This window comes from Gadus chalcogrammus, chromosome 11 (assembly GCF_026213295.1).
Source record: "Gadus chalcogrammus isolate NIFS_2021 chromosome 11, NIFS_Gcha_1.0, whole genome shotgun sequence".
Classification (NCBI taxonomy): Eukaryota; Metazoa; Chordata; class Actinopteri; order Gadiformes; family Gadidae; genus Gadus; species Gadus chalcogrammus.
The window spans coordinates 10,520,956-10,539,930 of NC_079422.1; the positions used below are offsets into that span (position 1 = coordinate 10,520,956).

General features: G+C 43.3%; 1 protein-coding gene across 3 annotated transcripts; it reads right to left on the reverse strand.

Annotated features, from left to right (window-relative positions):
- Positions 1–617: 617 nt before the first annotated feature.
- On the reverse strand, positions 618–12,100 carry rhbg (Rh family B glycoprotein). Of its 3 annotated transcripts, none has more exons than XM_056602510.1 (12): positions 12,026–12,100; positions 11,613–11,739; positions 10,694–10,926; positions 7,147–7,333; positions 6,511–6,661; positions 6,123–6,270; positions 5,448–5,614; positions 3,773–3,910; positions 3,291–3,424; positions 2,843–2,964; positions 2,469–2,542; positions 618–1,730 (listed from the first exon to the last, which is right to left on the reverse strand). In XM_056602510.1, exons 2-12 carry the CDS (start codon positions 11,615–11,617, stop codon positions 1,653–1,655), a joined length of 1,437 nt encoding a protein of 478 aa, XP_056458485.1. In that variant the 5' UTR covers positions 11,618–11,739; positions 12,026–12,100; the 3' UTR covers positions 618–1,652. The 3 variants fall into 3 exon arrangements, with proteins under 3 accessions (XP_056458485.1, XP_056458484.1, XP_056458486.1); XM_056602509.1 differs by having other exon boundaries at positions 10,694–11,123; XM_056602511.1 differs by lacking the exons at positions 11,613–11,739; positions 12,026–12,100 and adding an exon at positions 11,740–11,997.
- Between the last annotated feature and the right edge of the window lie 6,875 nt (positions 12,101–18,975).

Below are 18,975 nucleotides of genomic sequence, written 5' to 3' on the forward strand. Positions count from 1 at the left end.
AAATAGTTCTGTCATTTCGACACATATGCGCTCGGAAAACGCGTAGTGTATCGCACCTTTTATTTTTAAAACAAGAGGGTTCACGATCCGTCACTTTCGACGCGCTCATATACCACCACATACGCGCTCACGTTTCTGGAAGTCGAAGACAATTGAATAATTACCATAATCATAACCATTATTTTTTTCTCCCTTGCATTCTAATTAGCCCTCTGAAGCTCAATTAAGCTCTCCAGTATTAGGGGCCTTTCAGTAAACAGCTGTCCACCTGTCTCTTCGGTCATGGGAAAAGAGAGCGGAGCCTGTTCTCGCCGAGGTTCCGTCACGAGAGCAGGGGAGAATTATGAGGGACGCCGAGGGCCCCGCCTCGCCCCCCACCCCCCACCCCCACCTCCGAGGAGACCCTATCTAACAAGGACACCCGCTTGCTCGTCCCATTTGATCCGCGAAAGTGAAACTGTTAATTACGCAGAGAGGGAAGACAAAAAAATACCATCTGGACTTGATTCGTCAAAACGCCAGAAGTATTAGGCAAAAAAAAAAAGAATCGACTTCCGTAATTTTTGTAGGCCTAAGCCGTGACTAAATTGAATTAGCCTATTAAAAAAACGAAAAGCATGGAGTATGTGGAAAACAAGAGGCACAATTGGTTTATAAACATTTATTTTTCCATTTTCCCAAACTTTAAAAAATATGTGACTCCCCACAGATAGGCCTACCGAAAATAGATTATTACAAAACACTCACAGTAATCACATTTGATGATGTCTGACATCATGTAGAAACGTAAGCAATGGTTGTAATTGTCTTTTTTTTTTTTTCAGGCCATAGTAAGAACATTACATAGAGGACAACAATAAAAACCTAATAGCTTAGAAAATACAATGAAACATACAAATTTGATTTTTTTTGTTTACTACACCTGAGGTGTTTAATTGGATATACTTTTGTATCCGTTATAAAAATTAATGATGAAAAGGGTCGTACCTAATGAAGGGAAGTTGCTGGCCACTGTGTAATCTCTTTTTCGTCTTTGGTAACATTTATTCTCTATCCAATTTGACTTGGCTTGAGTCTTGCCAGTAATACGCCAAGATCCGTTTCATGGAATGTAGTTAAAATAAGAGTGATGCTGAGGGAATACGGCCAACTATCGAAATCGTCAGCAAGTTAATCATCACATTTTCAAATGGGACTCTGCAAATCATCCTCTTCACCACATATTAACAGACGCACCATGTAAAATAGCTGCAGGGCGACCTCTAGTGGTAGATAGAAGGCACTTGAATGTCACTGCACAAATAGGTTCGCAAAACCCATGATGCACTTTACAACCTAGAGTTTCGTTATTGCTCGATATGAAACACACCAACACGTCATTAACTGTATCTACAAGTAGGCACACATAAGAAAAACATGCATAGCTAAACAAGTTTGTATCTAGATACAACTTCTGTATTGTGATTTGAAGATTGTCAACATATGGACAAATGCCTACGTATTGTGCGTTCAAAGATAACCTGACCAACATCCCATTATACAATCTACAAGGAATGTTGCTTGGATATATTAAGATCTCTTACAGTGTGTGTGTGTGTGTGTGTGAGTGTGAGTGTGAGTGTGAGTGTGAGTGTGTGTGTGTGTGTGTGTGTTTAACTATTGAGCTTCTGAACTTCTTCGGCCCTCACGGCGGTCAGCTGGTCATCATGTGTCTCTTCCTCCCCAGGAACCTTTGAGCAAGAACGGGCAAAGAAAACGTCCCATATAATTCCAGACAATTAATATTGCAAGTCATTTACATTAAATACTAATATTAGATTTTTAATACTCTGTACTGTTCAAAAATTTGCCTTAATCATCATGATCAAGTTACCTTTGGGCAAATTTTGGCGCAGGAGAGAATTCAAATTGAATCGATAAAATCATGAAATTCTAAAATTATTTGGCCCTTGGGGGAAATGCTAGATATTTGTGAATCGGGAAATGGTTTGGTGAGGCCTTGAAAGGCTTCGGATAAACAAGGCTGGACAGAAAATGGGAAACTTATTCCACCTTGTGGTTGAGCCTAGTAAGACAACTGCTGACATTCCACAAGCGGTTATTGTCGCAAGAGCCCCCTCTTTGGGTTGTATGACAAACTGCTACCATTTCTCTTCAACCGTTACTAACTTCCTTTACTTGTAGTTAATATTGTTAAGAAAATAATGTTAATATCTATCTATCTAATATCTATATCTATATATGTTATGCAGCCAATATATTAGGCTTATATAATTAAAAAATGATAGATGCCTGCACATTATAGCATTATTTGGGAATAATTGTCATCAGTGAACACACAATTATAGTGTGAATCCTAAGACGTTACCCAAAAGTAATCGACCCATTTTGATAGGCTGATTAGGATTCTGTTGCTAAACAACAGACTCAAACACATTATCAGCATCTCTCTGATAAGGTGAACCCACCTCCCAGTAGATGCTGTCTTCGTAGCAGATGGTGTCTGAAGGAGAGCCGTAGATGGGCAGCTTCAGAATGAACCCTGCATAGATACAACCCGTTTCAACTGCTGATACAAAATAACTCTACTAGTAGTCACTGGACAGAAAAACAATGCACAAAGGTTTTAGGAATAATGCATTTACATTCCAAACAGTACTCCAGTATTATAAACATTGATGCAACAATGACCCCATTTTAAACAGAAGAGCAAGAACACACTGAAATAAAATGTACAGCCACACATCGGAATAAAACGCCCAACGGTTGAACTTCACTTCAAATGTTCCCCACGCAGAGTATTGATCCAACGTAATGAGGAGCATATAGGCCCCGTACTCACCGACGATGAGGCCCCCAACGAGGGCCATGCCCAGGGTGACCAGCAGGGAGATGGCCTGGAGGCCACCCTGTTTGAAGCTATCTCTCGCCTGACTGGCCACATCGGGGAAAACGTCCTTCATGCTGCAACACACATTCACATTTGCAAATTTCCTTCTCATGTTGGATGACGTTTGACCAGGAGGATATCTAAGCAAAAACTCCTAACCAAGTGGAGAAGAGCCCCTTAATTCAGTACGGTGACACATTTCTAACCTGGCTGGAGACAAATGAACCTATCCCCATGTACAGCATCCCCTGAATAGGCCTTCCCCCAAACTGTACTAGAGTGTGTATTGACAGGCGACTAGTTTTCCTGTACACTGGGTGGGTATGAGGACATTAGATGAGCCTTTCCTCCTCCTACTCCTCCTCCTTCCTGATTAGCGGTGGGGGCGTGGCAAACTCACCCGCCGCCATAGATCTCGGTGGTCGCGGCGGCAGCGGTGACAGCACCGACGATGGCGCCCAGAATCCCGGGCATGCCGTGGAGGTTATGAACGCCACACGTGTCCTGAATCTTCAGCTTACTCTCCAGGAATGGCTGCGATAGGGAAAGTAAGCAGGAAGTGGCGTTTAGATGGTCTCACAGTACAAAGGGTGACAGTGTGCTAACGTACGAATACTGTTGGTTTGCATGGCAGCATCACAACAAGTGAGAGTGAATTTTCAGGAACCGACAGCTCCACACAAACCACAGTGACCAATGTCAGGGTGGAGCGGTTTGAAGTAATTTCCCTTATGGAACATTATCAGTCCTTATTGTCAACACTCTATAACATTTGTAACATATGCAACCATTACCATTTCAAACCGGAGTCCCGTGCTGTATATCAGGTCCCTGTGACCTTATTAAGACACACCAAACCCGACTGAAACGTTGGCTGCTTACCGACAGGTACTTGAACCCGAGCACGGAAATGATTCCCGCCAGGAAACCCACAATCATGGAGCCGAACGGTGTCAGCATCATCTCACCCGCGGTTCCTATGGCAACGCCACCAGCCAAGGCAGCGTTTTGGATGTGGACCTGAAGGAACAAGGTAATATTGGAGCGGAGACCGAGAGTCAATTGTTGAATATCTTATTGCCAGAATATAATGTAAAATATATGTTAATATTAGAGACACAGTAAGCAAATAAGAGACAGAGAGATGGACAGAGAGACAAAGACAATGCAAGAGTGCTTGTTCTTTAGCATTTACAATTTATTTTCAAACAGGAAACTATAGGCCTTATTCACCTAGCGGCCATCTTGGTTCTAGGGTGGAACTGAATACTTTAAGAACAAAGATGTCCACCGGGTGAAGAAGGCCCATTGAGACATCGGTAGATGTAGAACACAGCTGCCGTTCTGAACTAAGATGGCCGTGATTAAGGAAGTAGATATAGATCCACCAAGGGCAGCAGGTTCAATGCGTCACATGAACGTGGACACCACCTGCATCCTCTGAACAATAGCTGGGGCTGATGTGCGATAAGACTGAGTGGGGCTGGGGAGACGGAATGCATCATGTGACATAAGGGAGTCATTGACAAACCCCCTTCACAGTTTAGTTTATGTGATCAATTGATTAGGCACTAACGGCAGGTCGGTGGTAGTCGCTCAAAGCAATCACTGTCCTTATTCTGTCACCTGCTTACGTTTCACCCCACCCTCTCTTCCTTGCCCCCCCCCCCCCCCCCCCCCCCCTCTCTTCCTTGCCCCCCCCCCCCCCCCCCCCCCTTCTCTCTCGTTCCCTTCGCCTCAAGCTCGATCACCCGCTCTTGTGCTCCCCCCCCCCCCCCCCTTCTCTCTAACTCGTTCCCGTCGCCTCAGGCTCGATCACCCGCTCTTGTGCTCTTCCCCTGTGGCTCGACGATCACTATCATTGCAGGAAAATTCCATTTTGAACTCAAATTGATTGACAGTTCTAGATGCCGGGGCTACTGCAGTGATGACATCCCAACGTATACCATGCGAGTAATGATTCATAGGAACAGGGGAGTATCCAGTGTACGATATCATGACAGCTGCGGCTCTTTGACCAGGCTCAGAATGGTTCATAGACTGATCTCCACTGAATGCTGTAGCTGTCTGCTACTGCTTATGTCGCTTTGTGGAGATTTCGAACTTCGTACTAAGCCTTTGACTACCACTTATAAAGGACAACTTACTCCTACCAAGTGCTTCACTACCAATTACTTTAATGTTTAATTTAAACTCCTCAAGCTACTATTCCCTATTTCAAGCTGTAGCCTATATAAACTCTATAATGTGTTGGGTAGAAGAGTCTACAAACCACAAAAAAATTGTTAAATTGTTACAATTTGTCACTCTTAATAAATGTTTCCCTTCTGCTTAATAACCAAACTCTGAAGTAGGTTTCACATGATGTCACGCATATTCCAAGCCGCCATTTCAGAGCTATTCTAACATTACAACGCACATTTTTGGTCAAGAACTACAAAGAGGATTTCTTGGAACTCCAGCTCTCCAGCTCTCCAGCTCTCCAGCTCACCCCCCCCCCCCCCCCCCCCCCCCCCCCCGAGGTCTCCCAACGGCGCCCGGACCTCCGTGTGCTCACCATGTCGAGCTTGCCGTCGTGCGCGGTGAGGGCCGACATGCCGAAGGTGGCCAGCGTGCACGAGGCCAGGGAGTAGTAGGTGTTCATTGCGGTGCGGTGCTGGTCGTCCCCGTGGGCCGTCACCGCAGAGTTGAAGCTGGGCCAGAACATCCACAGGAAGAGGGTGCCTGCGGGGCAGACCGTACCAGTCACACTCAGTTTGGATTTCAGCTTGAGAAAAACAAACTTGATTGTCAGACAATACATCATTGAGCCTTATTTATTTTTTAACACTGTAGAACATTGATTTTTGAGTTTGTGCGGGGGACTTATGCATTTTGGGGATATTTATTGTGTGATGTCAAATCTATTTAGATAATTGAAAAGGATAAAGTCACCACCTTATATTATGTATACTCTTTATTCCCTGAATCCTTAAATGAACGAAAAGAATAAGATAATTGAAGCTGAAATCAGAAAACAGAATGAGTGATTTCTAGTTTCCTCCAGAACTGCAGTAGTCCCTGCCTATGCTTTAAAAACAACTGCACAATTTACGTGAACGCGTCTGCCAAGTGGGTATTGATTGCAGTCCTACAAGCCTACCCTAGAAGACCCCTCCCTCCAACCCAGCTGAAAATGAGACCCGTGGAGCCCCTGCGTCGCGATGAGGGACTTTACGTAAACCAGATTTACCGATCATGGCGAACAGGTCAGAGTGGTAGACGGAGGAGTTCCTTTTCTGGCTCTTGTCGAGGTTGGGTCGGTACAGCACCCGGGTCACCACCAGACCGAAGTACGCCCCGAACGTGTGGATGGTCATGGAGCCACCGGCGTCTCGGGCCTGGAGGGTAGGAACAGAGGTTTTAACACTTTTGGGAAAAACTTGAGGGACAAGTACGCCACATTTATCGACTGGAATTTATTGGGGAAAATGTGCATGGAAAACAATAAAGTCTTGAAAGCTAGCTCTGTCTCATAATACCTGAAAAAAGTATAGTACTTTTAGAACAGACCAAGCCTACATTGAAGATTTTTGTAGATGAATTTTTTTATTATGAATAATAACCTAAATGTTACTTACCCCCAGCAGGCTGAGTAGGATATACTCGTTGATGGCAAACAGGGTGACCTCAAACATGGCCATGACAAGCAGCTGGACCGGGCTGGTCTTCCCCAAGACCGCCCCGAAGGAGATCAGCACCGCACCCGTGCAGAAGTCTGCATTGATCATACTGGACCGGACAGAACCAGGTGAGCCATACGGCTTTAAACACAAGTTAAAGTGTACAGTACAGTAACACTGTAGTACTGCATGGCATGGACTAGGCAAGAGAATTTGGAGAGGATAAAATGAAAGTGTGCTGGTGCGAGTGAGACAGAGTAAGATAATACTGTGCCAGGTATGGATGAGAGGGTGTGTGCATGAGAATTTGTTGACGTGACAAAATCCCGTTGCCAGCAGAATATCAAAGGAAAGTTGTGTCAAATAAAAACTTTAAATCTCTGCCAAACTCCCCCGAGTGGTTCATGTGCTGCCACACCCACATTGGATTGTCTACTTTATATTTCATAAAACAAGCTTAAAGACATGTTGAAAGTGTCTACTTTGACACACACACACACACACACACACACACACACACACACACACACACACACACACACACACACACACACACACACACACACACACACACACACACACACACACACACACCTCTCCACTCCGATGTGGATCTTGCCGCCGTGAAAGCCGTGGAAGAAGCCCTGCATGAGCGTGGCCCATTGCAGAGAGAAGGCGGCGATGAGGAAGTTGAAGCCCACGCTGCTGAAGCCATAGCGCTGCAGGAAGGTCATCAGGAAGCCGAAGCCCACGAAGATCATCACGTGCACATCCTGGAAACCTGGTGAACAAACACACAATAAAAAGGTTTGCATCAAAACTGTACAGCGTTTAGGTCACCTAATTACACCGATTCTGATACAAGGCAACTTGGAGGGATTTCTGATCCATGTTATTACGAGCATGTAGGGGTTACGGGGACTTGCTGTAGGTCCCCGTAAGTCCCCGGATGCCTACAGGTAGACTGTGGACAATGGGGGATCTAACCTTCTACTCTTTAGCTGGTGGTAGAATACCCTACACATCCTGCGCTCAATTTTAACTGAAAATATTTCCTCAGTTAATGTTACGTTTTTGTCTTTATAAATTCCGTATTCCTCTCTATTACACTCAAGAGTGTCTGGACCTGACCCATACAGCTCCTTAGTGGGGGGGGGGGGGGGGGTTATGTAAGGAACAGGCACCCAGGACAGGTATGGTTGATACAGAACAACAGCTTAAACGATTAAGATCAAGCCTGCTCAGGAAAAACAAAACTATCACTACTACATCTACCACTCCAAAATAAGATGAATCATGCATTGTAAGTTGAGTGCTGTCAATTTCTTCCAACTGCAAGAAACGCCTAAGTATTACACATTTAGGATCGTGCAAAGTTTGTACAGATCCACAGTTTTACAAAAGGACACTTTCTTAGCTAGGAATTATTTTTTGATGCTGTCCTCCCCTGTCAACGTGACACAAACGGATTGGTCTTCCTACTGCCCTTCTGCCAAACCTGCTGCACAACATATCATTGTGCGGAGACTAGCGTTGTCATGGTGATGACCACTGTCATGGGGAGGGGGGAGGGGGGGGGTCCCTGTTGGGCAGTGTGACCTAGATGCACATCTCGCCATCCTGTCCAGGAAACCGGCTCACCGCGATGGGAACGAGTGATGAGAGTTCATCGCAAAAATGCAAGTTCGATCGTGTTGACTTTGCCATCGTCCAAAGCTGAAAATCCAGTCCTGTACCACAGACATCCATCGGCTCAGTGCACTAGCAAACAAAACTATGCAGTGGCCTATATTTTCTTAGGCTTTATTTTCTCAAGTTGTGGCTGCTCTACATGATACTTTCTATATTTGCATCTACCACACAATGTGGGAATCATCCCCCCCCCCCCCCCCCCGCCCAAGTTGTTATAATAATCTTATCTCATACAGGAACGTTGCCTGCCACCTACAAACAGAGCAGTTCCGCTGATGAACACCTAAAAGAAAAACAGCAATGTCTCACCTCTTCCCAGGAACACATGCATTAAGGGGACAAGGGTGAACCTTCATGGGCTTAGTTGGGTAAACAAGATGCTCTGAATCGTGGGATAACACAGCAGAAGACTGTTTCTTAATCATCGTCTCACCTCAACTCTGCTTCCTGCCGTTTACCTGACCCTGCACTGCTACGGGTGTCATCAATTGGCGTCTCAGGTGCCAGCAGCACATTTAGAGAATTAAAAAGGGGACGAAGATTTGGACGAATGTTCCTTGAACTTCTTAAGGACTACTTTCCAGCCCGAAGCAGATACCTCCAGAGCTCAAAGTACTTTGCTCTTTGTTTTGAGTGGTGATGAAGAAACCGGCCATCCATACATTGCCATCATTTTAAACAAGCTTGCAATTGAAGCGTTAACAGCTACATCAATATTGCAGGGTGGTGCAGCTCTCCCTTAGTCAACAGACTGAAGTCAAAGTTTTATGGTTGATTCAATGTTTAACGGATGTAATTAGGTCAAACGAGTGTGTGCGCATGCCAATATGTAGCATACAATGTCAAAGTGTGTCAGAGATTCTGCAGTAGCTCCGTAGCCCCACCCATCTCCTAATGAACCTTTCACGTGTTCCAAGACGCTGCTGAAGAACCCCTCAGAGCGTTTCCCCTAGGCTCTAAATACCTGAAAAGAGACCACATCTGTCTTCATAAGAGAGGGAAAAAAATGGTGTGTTCCAACAGGTCGGGTTGGACAAACGCCAAGGATGTTGAGATCTTGTTAACTACCTGTCAAAGCCACACACACACACACACACACACACACACACACACACACACACACACACACACACACACACACACACACACACACACACACACACACACACACACACACACACACACACACACACTCCAAGCAGCATCTATTGCCAATAGGAGAACCTGATTTTCTGATTTTCTCTCAGAACAGTAGGGTCACCAGAAGATCAACACAGAATTATAATAATTAAAGTTAAAGAAGTGTTTCCAATTAGCATAACAGACACATTTTTGCTATGCAGGTGAGGAAGAGCTTAAAATCTTTCTACTGGTGAGGGCTAATCGGCTGTTATGTGTTTCACTGTGCCAACAAAACTAAAAACCTGTTTAGGCCTACGCCGTAGCAGTAAGTAATGATGGGGAAAACATTTCCCCTAAGCGTTGGGAACATCGGTGGACCAGAAGAACTCTTTGTGATCCAATCACAAGGAACAATGGCTCCTCAGTAAGCCAGCCCTGTCCCATTAGGAACCTGTTTGGAGACTTTAAATGTGCTCCACCACGTTACCAACCTCCACTGTTAGACACTGATTGATGAGCGGGAATTGATGTAACAAGTGAACTAGCAGAATGTTATCTTTTGTGTCTTGCAACATTAGAACTATAAGAAGAATGTGTGAATGACCTTGGATTTCTTTGAGTTTCTATGCAATTTCCTAAAATGGAGAAAAAGCACCCAGAACTTGAGTTCGGCCTCTAGGTTATAGACTTTCAAAATAGGGCTCAAAACTCTTCTGCGATAGCATATATTATAAAACATAATTTTATCTTCAACTTTTAAAATCATTGTTTATTGATTTTCCTGTAAATGTACTTTTTTGAATGTGGTTCCTGCCTAGGCCTATAAAAATGTTTTGTTTGGTTCCGGTTTCTGACCGACCCTGTCAATTTATGTGCGACCCAAATTATTTTATGAGCTTTAAAAAAAAGAAAAAAAAAAAAAAGAAAAAAAAAAAAAATTGATGCAACTTTAACTACGTTTTGGTACAGCACCTCTTCATTCTGTACAAGGATGAGCGAATTTTCTCTTTCAATGAAAACAACCTACCTATCATTCGCTGCCGCTGAAAAAATTAAATAAAAAAATTAAATAAATTCCCTACCTACCCATGACCTCAACTGACAACCAACAGGAAGCAAACTTTTTTTTTTTTTAGGCCCTAGGTTGAGCACTTTATTATGGGCTCGATGCAACATCCTAAAAAAAGTTGACTTTGTGACCAAAAAAGTCAAACTCAACTCAAAATATTCAAGTAAACAAACACGTAAAAACAACACATTTTCAGAACGTGGCCTTTGGAGCCGCCACTCCCTCCCAGGTGACCTTTGACCCTTCCTCTGCACTCACTTGGGTAGCGATAGTAGAAGTCGTTCTCGTAGTCGGACTGGTTGCCCTTGTGCCACAGCTTAGCGTCCGTGTCGTGGTTGTACTGCACCAGCACGCCGAAGAGGATGATGAGGATGATCTGCAGGACCAGGCAGATCGCCGGCAGCTTGACCCGCATGTTGGTGGCCGCGCCGGACATGTCGGCTATGGCTATGGGACTGTCGCCGTGGGAAACTTCTTCTTTTAAAGCCTGGCTGGAAGAGTTCAAGGGAGAGAGGGAGAGAAAAGGAGAGAGAGAAAGAAAACAAAAAGATCTAATCCTACTGAACACTCCTCCACACACGCACACACAGCACAACGGAACTATCTCTTCAAGCCGTCCCTTTGCTCCCTCTCTCCCTCGCAGTGCAGAGGAACGGGACCAAGAGCTGTGTGGGTTGCAGAGAGAAACCTGCAGACAGACCAACAAGTTCATTCAACTTGTTTTGTTTTTGTGACTAGCCGGACCACACCCACCAACCGGGTCATAACTCCTCCCCAATCTTTACCGCCCCGACCACCTCCCCCCCATAGTGTTAAGGGGGTGTGTGACCACACCTGAGCTGAATAAGTAATCTCACCGAGACATTTGTGTTTTGAGAACATATGACTTTTTTGGACCTTGTATACATTTTTTCAACATGAATTGGTGCACGTTTATCTGCTTTTTTTTTTAAGTGTCTCCACAAACATGCAGCAATTCATGAAATGGTACTGCATGAGGTTCATGTTGAGGTTGTGAACCACTGGATTCATTCCACTCATATTCATATTAATTTCCTCTGCAGTAATAATAATAAGCTAAGTTAACTGGGGGAAATTCTACGAGCAGGTTTTGTACACTTTTCAGCCAACGGGCTTGCTTTAATTGTAAACAATATATATTGTGTAGCCTACTTACCCCATGATTGCACAGCCTACAGCCAAAAGACAAGGGTCCCTTTGCAGTCTGCAGCCCAAAGTATTTGGAAAAGGTTGCTCCTTGCACGTCTCTATTCATAGTTTATGGAACTGATGAGGATACCCACCTGTGTCGAATAGTAAAAACAATTACGTCCTATTCCTTCGATTGAAGACGTTATCAAGAGACAACCGCGGTGCTAAGGGAATCCATATGCACACCAAATAAAACTATATAATTATCAAATGGCGGGTCTTATGGGCATAGGTCTGAAGAAGTTAAACTATTCCTGTTTAAGGATTTCCATTCCAACCTCGTGAAGTTATATTTTTAACCAGGTATGCCAGGTTTGACCACGTTTATATAGCCTATCTTGTGAGCCTTGCACCTTCACCACGGCGCGGCAGACCCACCATATCTTTGCACCTCGACAGTCGTTTCCCTTATGATTTCAACTCCCTTCACGTCTTTCCTTGACCACGTGACGTCGCTAACGTTTAAAATCAAGATGACCGCTAGGTGAAAAAGGCCCATCGGTTTGGTTTGAGTTGCATCCTCTATAAACCACATACAGTCGAAACAAAGACACAATGCCATTGTATTGACGTTTGGTCTCTGCTTCACTATAACAGATAGCGATGGTCGATAGCATCACTCCATTTTGCTATCGCCAGTGTCATCAGTAGCGACTGCGCCCACGGTAACAGGACGACACACATGATGACAGGAATGCTGTTATGATTTTGGGGAATCTTAAACATGACCACTGGAGACCACTGGCGTCAACGCTGTCCAAAACATTTGAATCAAAAGTGTCGTGCTTTATTTAAATTTTTCATCTGAGCAGAGGTTTGGAAATAGGTGTGTGCATATAGGCCTAGGTGTTTTTCAATATTTTGTCACACAATGTGACAAAAAAGGGAGCTCATATTGTTGCGTCTTATGATTGCGTCCTATTTTTTCCCAGTGGATTGCTGCATCCAAATGATACTAATAAAAATCAAAAAATAATAAATCAATAAACCAACACCTGATATGCACTATTCATCAAAGTCAAAACCTAACAGTACAAAGTAGCCACTTATGAAACCCAAGTAACTGCACCTGAAAATTCCTATCCTACAGAGGAGAGCCTGTCTGCTCTGATTATGAGGCCAATTTGTTTGCATTTATAGAATACCTTTGCCGCGCCAATAGTCCATGTGACGGTGGGCACGTGGGTCACTCATCAACAGGTCTAGTCAGTTGTAAAATCTAGCCGACATTCTTTACAAGCCAACAGGTCAACCTGCAAGAACAAAGACTCTGCATTTCATCTGTAAGAGATAGCACTCTCGGGCCGGTGTTCAAATACCTGCAATTAGTGGGTATGGTGTCACATGCAGTCACGTGTGGTTGTCAAGGCTTCCATACAAAAGCATTTTTGAATCATAGAATGAATGGCTTCTCCATCTCTATCCTTCTCTTCTCTAGAGTTCTCCATCGTTAACCTCCTCAATCTCTTAAATTCTCCATCTCCCAGCCCAACCTCCACCCCCACAACCAACAGGCATTCCAGTCACCCAAGTTTTTTGCATGTGTGTGTGTGTGTGTGTGTGTGTGTGTGTGTGTGTGTGTGTGTGTGTGTGTGTGTGTGTGTGTGTGTGTGTGTGTGTGTGTGTGTGTGTGTGTGTGTGTGTGTGTGTGTGTGTGTGTGTGTGTGAACAACTTTCCAGTTCTTGTCACACCATCAGATTGGCTCCTGGGGCCCATAGATAACCCAATCTCCTCCATCAGTAAGGTAGAGGAGATAGAGCCACATGAAGAGCCTGTTGTGGGCGTGCACTGGATGTGTGGGTGTAAGTAGTAGAAGTGCGTGTACGCGTGTGCATTAAGGTATGGCTTCGCAGAGGCACACACATCAGAAGTTTCTGATCAGATGCAGATAAACGCAAGATGCGACACGTTAGTTACACAATGCTGGGGTCCTGAGGGGGTGAAGTCTGGCCATACACGTTCACTCTGCTTCTCAAGTGTCAAACGTTCCCCTTTAGCAAGGAGCTGGCCGATCAAGTTATTGACACATTAATGTTGATCTAAAAAAAATAAGTAACCTTATCTCTCAAACCTCCAAACACATTGTGCACTTATTGTGCACAACGAGTACAGATACGGTATGTGCGTCCCTGAGTGTGTCTGCTTGTGATGTGTTTGTGTGTGTGTGTGCGTACATGTGTGTGTGTGTGTGTGTGCGCATGTGTGATCTTCACAAATTCCATGGGGTTCAGCGGCATGAACCCTGTTCCCCTGTTATGTTGAACGTCAAACTGGCAGCCACCAGGGGCTAATCTGATCTACTCAGCAGTTCATCCATCGGGGTCAGGACCAAAGGGTTAAAAATGGGCTGCAGCAATAAACTGGAAGATGAAACACACGCCTGTACTGCATGACATACTTAGACACCAAGGATTTGGGGATATTGACATGATGCATGAATAAAACCAGAGTATTACAATCTGATTACAAAGCTCTACAAGACACATAGCCTGAGAGGGAATCTGTTCCTCTCAGACACCTGTTTAGGACAGATGGCTCTGATTCCAACCACCCAGGCGAGATGCTCATATTGGAGTATATTTCCTTTTTGATGTTCAATACCCTTCTGCCTTCGGAGCTGAGGCATGGCCCTCTGATGTTGGCTATTATGTTTTATTTGAAATGGCTATTACAGCTGAAACTGTTGATCTCCTAGAACTCTGGATTTGGACCTCCAGCACAGCAGCGATATATGGAGTCAGAACAGTCTCATTATTAATGAATGCACAGAGAAGGATTCACAAATGAATTTTGTGATTTATACATAAATTACTCTCTTCTCACAAATACATTTCAATGCACACACAAATGGATATCGGCATGTATAAATGTAAAATAAATCCATAAACAAAAATAAGTTTCACAAAAATATTTCTGATCCACACACAAATATGTCTTGTTTTAAATAAAGGTAATATAAATCCATAAATATATTAATTTAAAAAAGATTTGCAATTTTCATCAAAAATGTATTTGGATGTTGTTACATTTATGTACAAACTGTTAAACTTGAATTTACAAGACGCTTTTCATTTGTGAGCTTGTTTGCATTTGTGTGTGAAACTGTCTGCATTTATGTGTGGATTTTTGAGACTCTCCTGACGTCGCTAGATTCACAAATGCATTTTTTTCAACAAGGAACTCTCTGTAGCCAATCAGATGCCTCCCTCGTTTTCAGTCAACCACATGACTTCTGTGACTGGGTTTTTACGTCGGTGCCGTTTACTACTTTAACGGCACCGATAATCCCAAAACCCAGTCGAAATTAGATGGAAAAAGTGTCGTGACGCAGCATTTACTTCTTCACCACCTAGAGATTGTTATGTACGATCATTCAAAAAACCATGTTCTTTCCGATAGAGTAGACATTTGACAGAGAACCGGGAGGCTCGGAGGCTGGACTCAGAGGTCGGAACTGCAGCCATGTGATTGGCTGAAAACGAGGGAGGCATCTGATTGGCTACAGAGAGTTCCTTGTTGAAAAAAATGCATTTGTGAATCTAGCGACGTCAGGAGAGTCTCAAAAATCCACACATAAATGCAGACAGTTTCACACACAAATGCAAACAAGCTCACAAATGAAAAGCGTCTTGTAAATTCAAGTTTAACAGTTTGTACATAAATGTAACAACATCCAAATACATTTTTGATGAAAATTGCAAATCTTTTTTAAATTAATATATTTATGGATTTATATTACCTTTATTTAAAACAAGACATATTTGTGTGTGGATCAGAAATATGTTTGTGAAACTTATTTTTGTTTATGGATTTATTTTACATTTATACATGCCGATATCCATTTGTGTGTGCATTGAAATGTATTTGTGAGAAGAGAGTAATTTATGTATAAATCACAAAATACATTTGTGAATCCTTCTCTGTGCATTCATTAATAATGAGACTGTTCTGACTCCATAGCGATAAGGCTTGCTGGAGCGTTTAAAAATGTAATTTGCTTAAAACTGATGTGTAGAATATTAATGGACCTTTAAATGTTATGGCATTTTGCAGACGTTTTCGTCCAAAGCGACTTACACACATTCACACACCGATGGCAGTTTCACCAATGAAAGGCCAGAAGAAACTCGTCAGGAGCAGTTAGGATTAGGTGTCTTGCTCAGGGACACCTGCATGCAACCTTGTAACCTGCTCTACCTGTTGAGATACAGATGCAGGATCGCTGTGCTTAATAACTTCTGTGAAAAAAACAAATCCGGGATAGGATAAAGTGGCATCAAGAATATTCCAAAATTCTCACAAAATTGAATTATGAAGAATTGACCTGCACCACCTGTACCTGACCAGGCTGGCTGATGGCCTAGATGGCCTAGTGTGAGTGCACCTGAGAGGGCAGACAAGGTATGCATGAATAAAGCCCATCCACTTTCTGTGGAGCTCCAGCCACTCTCTTCTGGTCGGAGGTATAGACACCATAAAATCAGAACCAACCAAGCAAAAAAAAATTGTATTCCCATGGCAATAACTCAATTAAAGAAAAACGTGTGAGCCATGGGGAGTTTGGCAAAAAACATGGACTACTAGGGCATGTGATATATATGGATACATAGGGGATGTCCACTTTACCACTATTGTTGTTGTAATTGTTAGTGTGCAGTTATTGACATGCCCTTTGGACTTTAATGTTGTTTATGATGCCTATTATGGATGATCTGGGACTGTTTTTTTTGTCTTCTTTGGATGTTGATGTGTCTGTATGTACTGTGCTTAACCACCAATTGCTTCTTGGAGGACATTCCTAAATCTAAGTTTTGGATTAAAAAAACATGGTAACATAAAACAACATTTAGTAAAAATGTATAATTAAAAAGGGCAGATACTTTATATGTGTTTTCACCAGTTAATCCGTTGACAGTCTAATCATAACAACAGAATTGATCAACATACCGGATTTCATCACTCTTCTCAAGGGATTAAGTAAGACAATTATAGCTCTAATGTCCCTTTAGATTGAATATATAAAATATCATATATTTATAGCTTTAACTTTTCTAGGGGATCCTTTCATTTCAATGTTGCTCTTCTACTACAAACTCCCTGTCTAAACCTTGGAAGACATTCAATAGGAGATTGCTCTACATTGTGTCTGATTAATGGCTGCACTAGAGAAACCGCAAGCTGTGCTGTGACATCAAAAATAATAATAATTGTACAAACGCCATTTACCACCATTATATATACACATACTGTATATTGTATTATATAGATACTATATTGTTTCAGAGTCCTGTGTGTGTTAATGCTGAGGCCAATCAAACCAAATGTTTCAAATGATTAGAAACAAACAGGATGAGCGAAGGAGGAAGTATTTGCATAGAGTAGTAAGTAGTAGTTTTGTGTGTTTAGACAATTCCATAGGTTCCTCAGGCTTCTGAAAGACAGGCAGGCAATCAACCTCACCGGTTCATTTCACAACATGATATATAGTGTTTTCTTATCAGCACACCATGTGAGGTTGACGAAAGAAGAAAGACGCATTCCAGGGAGGGTTGAAAGTTCAAATCGAGCTCAATTCAGAATCCTAGAAAAAATAAATATCATAAACACTTGCAGTGGCATGTAAGGGGCCCTAACTGCCCGCATGTACCCTTCAGGGGGGAAAGAGGAATGTCTGGGTCGACAGGAGGTACAGACAGGGGATAGGGGGTTGAGGGGGGGGGACCCTTTTCAAGCTGTCAGCCATACCTGCTTTTAAAAAGCCTGAAAGGGTGATCTCTCTCTCACAGCGCTGAAAACCTGCCTGTCTGTCCACGGGGGAGCTCTGGGAGACGGATGCTAAGAGCCAGTGAGAAACAGGGTGGGGGGGGGAGAATGGTGGTGGGAGAGGGGTTTTGACTTTGTGCTTTAAAAAAAAGCTGACTGACTGAGAGCCTGAAGGCGCCTGCCTTTGGCAGTGACCGTGTTTGTGACCTTGGCTGGTGTGTGTGAATGTGTAGTATTCCGTTTTTTTTTCTCCCAATGTTTTCACTCCCAGAGTTCTGCACCAGCGCCATGCTAACTGACGCCCCGTCAGGGCAATACCGTCAGGACAAACCGGCTCGGCCATTCACACCTTTCATCCTCAGGATGAAAGGTGTGACACACACACACACACACACACACACACACACACACACACACACACACACACACACACACACACACACACACACACACACACACACACACACACACACACACACACACACACACACACACACACACACACACACACATTCAGTCACTCGCTCGACTGAAACCAAATGCTACAGGCTTTCTGGCATCACAGAGGAAGGGCTGCCTGAAAGTCGGCTGCATTGTCAAGACTTGCCATTTTTAGGACTTTTTTGTTCAGTTTTCGATAAGCAAGATATTTATTATGCCACATCGGCGATTGGTTTCAGTACTTTTGATTTGGTAAACATGTATACCCATACAACGGCTAAAACTACTGTTTTTACGACTGTAAGTGTCCTTGTCAGTTCGTAGAAACACTTCTCATCTCATGGGGACAGTAGGAGAATAACCGGTTGTAGGTTTGATTTTATCTTAAAACGTAACTCATACCAATTGACACTTAATGCTCAGGCAGTTATTATTCATTAGTCAACTGTAATGAAAAAACTTTGATGAGGCCATTAGTCATAGCAACTGCTAAAACTTGAAACCATATTGACACAAAGAGAACCCAGAACGATGCACTAGGTGGTGATGTTTAAGCGCTTCATTCAACGACGTCCATGTTTCTTTATTTGTTTGAACTGTGGTTGACCCTGAGAAACAAATGCATTACGCCAAATAAATATGAACCACCAAAAACAAACCTCGATAGATTGCTTATCTAAACAACACCATACTTAGGAAATTAAGCATGAATGAGGGCAAAATGCCCCGAAAGTGTATAGATGAAACAGAAAATGTATGTAGGCATGCAATTATATTATATTTTTGAAATATGTGGATCCTGTTGCCTTGGGCCCCCACTGCAGCTGACTTACAGTCGCAGCCCAAGATTTGACTACCATTTGCGTTCATGTTCTATTTAATTTGCGTGTAGGTGTGTTCAGTATCTGACTGTATACAGTGCGTTTGTGAGTTTATTTTTGTGTGTGTGTGTGTGTGAATGTGTGTGTTAGCCTGTTATTCATTGCAGGGCCAGAGAGGCTATGGCTCTAACAATGCAAGCCCTTGTATCTGGTGTGTGTGTGTGTGTAGGGCCTGGAGGATGCTGCTAGGCGCCGTCACACGACTTCCTGTCCCCCTGGTCGCCATGTCGTGGGGGTCAGGA

Excerpts from the sequence above, each read along its gene's own strand:
- rhbg (XM_056602509.1), bottom strand. The coding sequence starts at position 11,711 with ATGAATAGAGACGTGCAAGGAGCAACCTTTTCCAAATACTTTGGGCTG. Across the intron at positions 7,334-10,693 it reads CTTCTACTATCGCTACCCAA|GTTTCCAGGATGTGCACGTG; the intron begins GTGAGTGCAGAG and ends TTTGTTCACCAG. Across the intron at positions 2,543-2,842 it reads CGTTGGGGGCCTCATCGTCG|GGTTCATTCTGAAGCTGCCC; the intron begins GTGAGTACGGGG and ends GTATCTATGCAG.